The sequence below is a fragment of the Trachurus trachurus genome (genome assembly GCF_905171665.1).
Source record: "Trachurus trachurus genome assembly, chromosome: 17".
Classification (NCBI taxonomy): Eukaryota; Metazoa; Chordata; class Actinopteri; order Carangiformes; family Carangidae; genus Trachurus; species Trachurus trachurus.
Genome location: NC_139900.1, coordinates 14,785,526 through 14,795,162, shown reverse-complemented (window position 1 = coordinate 14,795,162; position 9,637 = coordinate 14,785,526). Strand labels below are relative to the sequence as shown.

General features: G+C 41.6%; 1 protein-coding gene across 2 annotated transcripts in view; it reads right to left on the bottom strand.

Annotated features, from left to right (window-relative positions):
- Positions 1 to 260: 260 nt before the first annotated feature.
- pde1cb (phosphodiesterase 1C, calmodulin-dependent b) overlaps positions 261 to 9,637 on the bottom strand; it is a gene marked incomplete at its 5' end in the record, with an annotated part of 99,107 nt that continues 89,730 nt past the window's right edge. For both annotated transcript variants that reach the window (XM_083991960.1, XM_083991961.1), the window contains 7 exons: positions 261 to 1,204; positions 1,498 to 1,560; positions 1,988 to 2,236; positions 3,470 to 3,642; positions 6,581 to 6,701; positions 7,389 to 7,470; positions 9,309 to 9,429. In XM_083991960.1, coding sequence (XP_083848086.1) covers positions 1,188 to 1,204; positions 1,498 to 1,560; positions 1,988 to 2,236; positions 3,470 to 3,642; positions 6,581 to 6,701; positions 7,389 to 7,470; positions 9,309 to 9,429 — 826 coding nt within the window. In that variant the 3' untranslated portion in view covers positions 261 to 1,187. The remainder of the gene's footprint in view (positions 1,205 to 1,497; positions 1,561 to 1,987; positions 2,237 to 3,469; positions 3,643 to 6,580; positions 6,702 to 7,388; positions 7,471 to 9,308; positions 9,430 to 9,637) is intronic.

Here is a 9,637-nt window from a genome sequence, read left to right as displayed (position 1 = left end):
GCATCGAGAAGAAGTCTTGTGATGAAGGAACAACATACAATGTGAGGATATCAGACGTATCTAGTGCATGATTGGTATTTGACAAATGCAAAACAAATGTTACAAAAAAAAGGTAAACAAAAAAGAGCTTATATATTACAAAAACTTGAATGCATTTGTGTGTGTGATATGTCTGAAATGCAAAGGTTGCATTCTAATTTTTGGACATTTTCCACTATATTATCTTACACTATATCCAAAAAAAAAAAATCAGTTTTTGGATCGTGGAATCTATTCTACTCTTTCTTTGATTCATACATGTACAAATTTCAATATATACAGTGGAGAGGATATAGACACGCAAAAAAATTATATAAACCTGGCTGCAAGGAACACAAAAAAATGCATCAGACTTGATGTCTCAGGAAAGCACAGAGAGAGTAAACATGTTAAGGGGGGGAAATGAGTCACAACTGGTGGCAACAAAAAAAGGTTTTTATGAGACTCCCATCAGGAGCTCCTCATGCAGAAGTTTCCTACACAGCGTGGGTTTGCTCCAGGAGTGCTTGCTAGTAAAATAGTGGTGTTGCAGACTGTGAATGTAATCCTAATGTACTGTACACATACTGTACTCACATAACTGTACATACAGTGTAGCAGTTGTAAAAGTCCATTTCATTTATTCTACATTTCCCACAAAAAGCACTTCTGTATTCATTTGTCAGGACAACTGTGACTTTACTTTGTGATGCTAAAAAACCCCGAAAAAAATCAGACCTGAAAGGTTTGGACTTGTACGGTGGCTACATGTCTGTGGGTGCATGAAATAAAAGATTGGCAAACTAAAAAATAAGTGAATGTCAGTCTTTGAAAGGGTCCTCTCAACCCCGTCACTGTCGATACCATGTCAATGTCTTCTTTAATGTTTGTATCAATAAGTAGTGAGGGAGGAATAATGCACATGGGTAGAGCCACACACTCTGCATACAAGAGTTTGGGAGTATAAACATGGTACAAGTAAAAACAAGTTGATCATTAAAGACATAAATGGAAGTGAAGGTGTGAGTATCTTGGTGTCCTGCAGAGGGCGACACAGTCCAGCTAACGGCCTTCCCTCTGACATGAGTCTCTGTGAGCTCTCTTAAAAGCAGGTTCAGGTCGACAGCGGCACAGTTGCAGCGGTGTGGCCGTGATAATTCGCACCTCGCTTATTCCATCGCTACCTCTGCTTTGGAAAAACAAAGAAGGAATATCGAGGCAGGATATTAAACAATCAACAAACAAGCAGGCAAACAAAATGCCAACAAAGGCAAAAACTGATTTCTAACTATTGATTCTCCTGGGAGTATGAAGCTGTTTTCATTTTATAAAAACATAAAAATCATTAAAGATCTCCCCTTGAAGTACAAATACAAAGTAGGATTTCTAGGACAACATTTGTTTGCACTTTATTTTTTTCAGGGTCATAAAAACAGGTTTCTTTTTATCAATCGTTATGGACTTCAGAAATAAACTCACCATCGACACCTTTGTTCTTGTTTTCTTCACCCTCTGGAGATTCAGCCCCTTCAGACAACTCTCCTGTACAGGCCAGACAGTTGTGTTATTTGTCAGACAGGAGGTAGCAAACATGCACTCTATCCATGCAAGAATGGAAAACCTTCAATTTGTCCTCACTCTTTTTTTTTTAACTGATTACAATTTTAATAATGTTTGAAACTGCCCTGAATAACCGGTAGGACATTACAACTCTATAGAAAGTGTTGTGAGGCTCCAAAAAACTCCAAATACATCAAGGCTGGATTTTTGGACAACAAAATGATGCAACAAAACATCATGAATGTTGACATGAAAAGGGCTGAGCATGAGAGGAATGTGGATTACAGTCACCATGGTTATAATGATCAGTTAGTTATGGATGCTACTTTGCATGTCAATGTAATGTACAGCACATGTATAGAAATGGATTTATGTCATGCTGTGGGACGACACAGTTAAAGGGATGTACCATTTTGCAGCGGAGGACTCTGGTGTGTGTTGCTCCTCCCAGGCTGCGCTCCGTCCTCCGTTTCCCCCGCGTTGCCATCTGGTGGTCTGCTGACCTCCGCTGACTCGGGCGCCTCCCCCTCTAATTTGTCCTCCTTTGGTGCAGAGTGATCCGATTCTGTGTGCACCTCCTGCGGCTCCATAGCCTCCTCCTCCTCCTCCTCCTGCTGGGCCTGCTCCTCTGCTTCCCTTTTAGCTCTCTCCTCCGCCTCTGAGGCCACAAGGGGTGTGAGCGCAAGTTAGCATGTGTGTGTGTTCATGTGCGTTAATTCATGACTACACGTGTTAAAATTAAACCTGCATTAACTTAGGCTATGGCGACTTGGGGGCAGCAGAAGAGACGCGTAGTAAACACAACACTGACATATCTTCAGTGCAGTTCTTCTGAAAAAAGGCTGCTCATTTTCACAGTCACAGGCGCAACATTAGTATTCATTTGGATTCGTTTTGTAGTCCAGCCGATGAATGTAGGTAAAAGTAAAAAAAATATGTTGCAGATTGGAAAACCAAAATAATGAACTGGATGGAGGCTAAAATGGTCTTTAGAGCTGATGGGAATTGCCGTAGGTTCATTACTACAAGCAAAACTCTCCCATACATAGTCATGCTATATTGTATATTAACTAGCTAATGTATAATACACATTTTCTGATTATAATTGAAAAATATTGATCATCACTACTATGCTGGTGAACTCCAAGGGTTTTTAAGTTGTAAGAACTTGTAGTTGTCAACAATTATTTAGTAATGAATCTGATAAACTGACCGATATGGGAAACACAGGTTGTGACAAAATCCCTTTTGCTGGTGATTATAGCCTACTTCTATTTGGTCATTTCTCATGAGTAAAATCCAAGGAGAAATGTCAATAATTCATCAATCATTAAATGCTTCTTACACGATGCCATCAACCAGACACAGTTGTTGTAACTGAAGAACTATAACAGACATAAAAGGCACCAGTTAATGCTTTATTAACAATTTAAAGTCAGAAGTTACGACCTTTAAACGGCTTGTAAAGGGTGGCTCATTAGAAAGTCTTGCCAGTTTGCTCAAGTAGCCTAAATACTGAATAAAAACGAATGCATGTACTGTTTTATTTCTGGTGGATTAAATAAAGCACAGAAAAATCCAGACAGCATCGCCCACTAATACAGGTCCGGTCAGTTAAAACCGCTCTCTGGAGGAGCTAAGAGCATTGCAGATGTTAAGAGCGTTGCTGCTTTTTGAGCCAATTTTCTGCATTCAGGTGGAGCTCACGATCCGTCCAGACAGGTCAGTTTTACCACCACTTTGATGTTTCCTGATTCCCCAGATCACCACCGTTTTCCCAGGTTCACAGGTTGTATGCGTATGTGTGTGTAGGTGTGTGTGTGTGTGTGTGTGTGTGTGTGTGTGTGTGTGTGTGTGTGTGTGTGTGTGTGTGTGTGTGTGTGAGCCGTACCTTTAGCAGCCTGAGCTTTCCACCGCTCTCTGTTCTGATACACCTCCTCGTTCCACAACGCCTTGAAGTTCTTCATGTCCACCGTCAGCAGCGAGCTTTGGCCTGACGAGCTGTCGGAGCCCATGCTCTTCACGCTGTGCCGTTTGGCTTCATCTGAGCTAATACTGTTCAGACTGGAGACACAAGACATGAAAGAGGAGAAGGAAGGAAGGAAGGAAGGTGGAGGTTAAATAAGTCTTAAACAATTAGTGTTCATTCAGAATTGGGAGCTGTACTCAATGCTAAGGCTAGCATGCTAACATCCTCACAAAGAGTGATGTTTACAATGTTTAGCAGGTTGATAATGTCATTTGTTTTGCATGTTTTTGGTAACAACACCAAAGGAATGGACAAATTATATTTTCAACCTGCTGATGGCACCAGATGAACGCATGATGTTCAGTTTGATTGTCACAGTGAGGACTGCTCAGCTGGTGGAAATAGTTGAATAATATCTTCTGTTGTTCAGGGGGGTTTTTAACACCGAGACTTAATTAGATTCAGCGCGACTTTCTCTCTCCGAGGATATTCGAGGCAATTAAGGTGCTTTAAAATCATTAGCGCCTGATTGCCACAATTTGCATCAAAAATCACACCCATTCATGGAGTCAGCTCAGTCAGATCTGTACAAACAGGCATTACACACATATTACTTACAAGGATATCATTATCTCCATTGTCAAAGGTAAATGAATCAATCTGCATAGAAACGATAGGAAAAAAAAGACGCTCTTCAGAGCTCCAGTGGTGGAGAACCATCACACTTTCAAGTTTCCTTCGGTATCACAGTGATTTTAGTGACAGCTGTCTGTACATCAATTTGAGCATTGAACAGCAAGTGTGAATGTGGCACCCTTTAAATGACGGCAAAATGTCACAAATTCCCCTGATCATGAGAGATTTTGGAGCCAATTTTTTAAAATTATATTGGTTTTCTCAGTTGGAATTTGTAAGATGCATCGATACTGCATTAAATTTAAAGGGATAGTTCAACATTTTGTCAAATTGGCCCATTGCCATAAACCCTATAGTCATAGCAGTAGGTTCGTTACCTTTAATTGTCGGTGCAAGCTATTTTTAGAACGGCGGAGCAGAGCCGTGAGCTGCTCAGAGCTACGCTACGGAGGCTAATGGGATTTCTTGGTTTCCCTCATCAAACTCATCAAATACACAATCCAACAACTCCAAAACGCTCTGGTGGACAAGTTGTGACCTGCACATTCACCACGCTATGAGATAATAACAGAACGTTATGAGATGGAGTTGTTTTAGAGGCAAATTCATGCAAAACTGCTGATGTGCGTTCCCGTCTGGGGCAGTTTTTCAGCAAGCAGTCTCTGCATTTGCCTCTAAAACAACTCTGTCTCATAACGTTCTGTTATTATCTCATAGCGTGGTGAATGTGCAGGTCACAACTTGTCCACCAGAGCGTTTTGGAGTTGTTGGATTGTGCATTTGATGAGTTTGATGAGGGAAACCAAGAAGCAGCTCACGGCTCTGCTCTGCAATTCTAAAAATAGCTTGCACCAATTTGCAAAAATGTTGAACTATCCCTTTAAATGTCAGATGGAGGGTTTTAACTAAAAGTCAGGCTCTCTTGGCCTCTCATGCATCCGTTTCTACTGTTCCTTCTCCAGCTTGTCTGTTGTGAGTCACCCAGCTTTATTCAATCAGTATACAGGACCATCATGTTGGGAATAAGAGAATATCTGCATTAAATGTCTTGGCAGTCCCTCAAATAGTTATCAAGACATTTCACTAAAAACAACAAACATCAGCCTGTTGTGACACAAGCAGAGGGAAATTCAGGAGATCACCAGGGGGTGCAGTGTCTGAATGCCACAAATGTCTGTGCAAAATTTCACAGGAATCCATCCAATAGCTTCTGAGATAGTTCAAATACCCAAAGACTACGGCGTCTCTCCCAGAGAGCCACACCGCCATCTTAGATAAAATAAAACCTGAGCTTTCAGATTTAGAGGCTCTTTGAGAGAGGAAAAAGGAAAGACAGGTGGATAAACAGAGGCAGGCAGAGTGAGGACACACACACACACACACACACACACACACACACACACACACACACACACACACACACACACACACACACACACACACACACACACACACACACACACACACACACACACACACACACACACACACACACACACACTTCCAGGTGACTGAAAGCAGCTATAAATGCTGCGAAGAAACAGTCCAACAACATCCATAAGCACCCAGGTGTGCACGCACGTAGACGGGGAGGCTGCATAAGTGGCAACAGTATCTGAGATTTCCACTCGGTTAACTTTGACTGGAGGCCCACTGAGTGATGCTAATGACTGCTGTTGAGGAGGACGGGGAGGCTGGTATTGATGTGCAGGTGCAGCGGATGATGCAAAGCCAGACTCCCCGAATGCTGCTTTATTTTCTATTCATTTCACTTTATGAGACAGCAAAGTTTACGCAATCGACAGACACTAAGTTTTTAAATCATCTCTCTTTGAATATTACAAACATGAGCAATAGAAGTGAAACTAGAATATAGTTTATGAGGGTGTTTTCCAAAGACCGCAGGAAAAGTATTGAGCAAATTAATTAAGCCAGTGGAGACAAAATCACTTCCTTTTGTTTCTCTCGAGGCTGCTGGTTGTGTATCCCAGTCCAGCACACAGGCCCGTTCTTGATGAGGGACAGTGGGGAAAACTTGACTAGCATATCTAAAATGTCAATTTCAAGGTGTGTGGCTCTGCCTGATGAAAGGTGGAGACATTTCCACGCACAGAAATGGATTACTCGCAGAGACTCATCTGCTGTTCCCAATGCTTCCATTAGATATGCTGTTATTGCAGAGGAGCTGTCGAGGTTTAATCACGTCATCGAGCGTGTAGTTACTCAGAGTGGTGAAGTGTAGACCACAGTACATTCTCCATCCCTGATTAACCGGACCGGTTGATTAAAACTTATTCAAGATTTATGTAACGTCACTCGCTTCCATCTGCTGACTGAGAAATCCAGACTTTTCTTTGCTGCTCTCTCTCTGCGTAACGAGGAAGCGCTGCAGCTCACCTCGAGCGGCGGAAGCCGGCGAAACCTGAATGCGACGCCTCGTCGATGAGCGGCGTGACGATTCGCTCCATCATGTCTGTCAGCACAGTGAAGGTGGGCACCACGATGAAGTCAATGAAGCCTGGAGACAAAGATATTGGCAAATTCACAACATAAGGTCATTATGTACATATTCATCTTCTTCATTTGAGTGATGTGAAGAGTTTAATTCATGTCATGTCTTCTTGACCTATCACCTTTCAAAATCTACTGTCCATCTCTATTACTGTACTACTCTATTACTCACAGCTGTAAATGGATGGGTTCACAGTTTACAAGCCCATCTTAAAAACAACACTCACACACGTCTTTGTACATTTAAACTGAAGAAATCCAGTCTTATTTATCATCGAGTATCAGCTCTAACAGGTGCATTTCCATTCAGTGATCAGACACAATATTACACCCGAGATCAGTTACTGGTTTTATTGTGGTGAATCCTGTATATAAACAGTTTGTGTACAAACTCTACAACATGTGTGTGGGGGTATATGTGTGACAAGTTGTCTCAGACTACTGGACCCCACTGTACATCTTGTATTCTCCATGTACACACAACCAGACATAACATTGACAGTTGTCAGTTTTAATGTTGTGCCTAATCTCTTATAGCACCATTACTATGGAAAACACAATAACAGATTTCTTAAGAATTCATTTGCCTTTGTGTGTAAATACAGGAAATTGTTTTGTTATTGTTTTTGCTTTGTTAAGCTTCTACTACAGTAATCGTGCACAGGTGTGTTGTGAGGGTGGAGTGGCCACTCACCGATCTGGGACTGCGCCACCAACGTGGACTTCCTGTCACAGAGCGGAGAGAACGGCAGCCCGAGCTCCGCTTCCTTGTCTCCCTGGAAATACAGTCAAAACCGTTCTCAGAGTTTGGTTTCCAGAAAAATGTTCCTCACTCTCCTGGCACACACACACACACACATACACAGCTCACTGTGCATGTGCTCACTCACAGAAACACACACTTATTCTGTGCTCATATGCACACCACCACCAACACCATACACCATATGCTCACACTTCTATCAACAGGCTTCAGATTTGTCTGGCTCCCGCCTCAAGTGCTTTTGGGCCACAAATGTGTTTCATTTTCTCTTCTGGTTTGTCACAAACAGATGAAATGTGGAGTCGGGAGGCAATGTTCTTTGGAGATGCTATTTATCGACGATTCGCATCCTGGGAGACAAAGGCCTTGTGAAAGCAGCTACAACAACAATAGCACTGATAATGAGAACAATGCAGATTAATAATGGAAGAGATGAAAGTAATGTGGCACCAGATGAACGTCTGTCCTCCTTGTTCACATTTACTAATACACAATCTATTATTTAAAGTCAGATGTATTGCTTTATCAAAGAGGTAATGCTCTACCTTTAATTTTCCATGGTACTTATCTTGTCATCACTGAATGACAGAGATTATATCATTATATTTGTGGTTATGGCTGTTATTGCTTAAGACAGTAGTTCTGTGTCAAAGAGTCATATTAAAAGAATCATTCACATTGTTTTATCCTTGCTGTGCGTCTGCAACTGAAGAAACCTGAATTTAAAAAAAGTAATATTGACATTTATCCTGCACACAGTACAATATTTTACACCTGCACTCTCCCAGCAGCGAAAGCCAATGTTGAGAACATGATAAATATATCGATGCCACTTCAGATCTAGTGTTTCATCTTCTGACAACCCCATGAAATCCTTCTCAAAGAGCTCCTGTGGGACTCCGAGCAGATATTTTCACAAAGCGGGAGAAGAACAGGTTTAATTTAAGGGCGAAGGAAGTTTCGATCTCAACTTTTGAGCAGGTCCGGGTTTCAGAAAATAAATAAAATTAAACATCTCACAGCTACTTAATGGACCTTGTCCTGAGATTGTTTTGTCAACAACATTAATGATCTCTGTGTTTTATTTGGGTGTTTCGCTCGCCCGCTGTGCTTAAGGCATATACTCTCTTAATGGCATGGCTTACCGAGACATTTGAATGGATTGGTGCAGAGTAGACGTTCATTTTTCAGCTTCACCCGTTCTCTGCTGCCACAACAAGGCTTGTGTTCCTCCAAGTGGGTGTTACAACCTCATGGTCAAATGTATTTCATCATACCAGAGGTTTTTTCAAACACATGGAGGCAATTAAACCACTGATGACCAATGTGGTGCACACTCACATCAGAGCAGAGAGCACAGCATATTTTAAGATTTAATGTGGCTCACTTGCCATTATCTGTGATGCCCACTGGGATAACATCTCACAGAATAAAGACACTTCTTATAATCAGCACATTTTAGAGTTTTTTGTTTTTTTCAAAGAAATCCATTGATATGTGTATGTATGAGTCTATGGGTATAGAAAAAGAACCTGCTAATACTAATTAAATGGTGAATATTTGCCAGAATATTAACAAATATAGGCTAAATAAACAGAGCTCAGATAGAAGGTAAGCCACAACATTGACTTTTGCAGCAAACACTGCATATATCAGATATAATGAGGATGGATGAAATATTAGATTTAATGCAGGACCGCTGTGTTACTTATTACAACGAATACCTGATTAACTGTCGCCAAAGCATTACACCGAATGCAGCATAATTAACTCTTCACCCTCAAACCACTGAAGCACACCGGGCTACCCTCTCATGCACCTGTGTGTGACCTGCCAGCTGCACCCGCTCACCTGTCTGAAGAACTCCTCCAGCAGGGAGGTGGTCCAGCGGTGGTGGAGGTCCCAGCTTTTGGCCGGGTGGCTGATGTCTGCCGTGTGCAGCAGCAGGGACAGAGCTTTGGGCTTGTCGAGGCTGCAGAAGAGAGGAGATTTACAGTTTTAAAAAACTAAAGTTCAACAAAGATTATTACTCATTTCATTTGTTGTTCTGGTAACGACTCTCCAAGTGGTTTTGTATGTGATACATCTGTATATTTTGATTTTATTCTACTGCTTTTGCTCTACTGTAGTTTATCATCATTTTCCTGCCAGATTTCCCTGAAAATTCAGCTTTGGAAAAG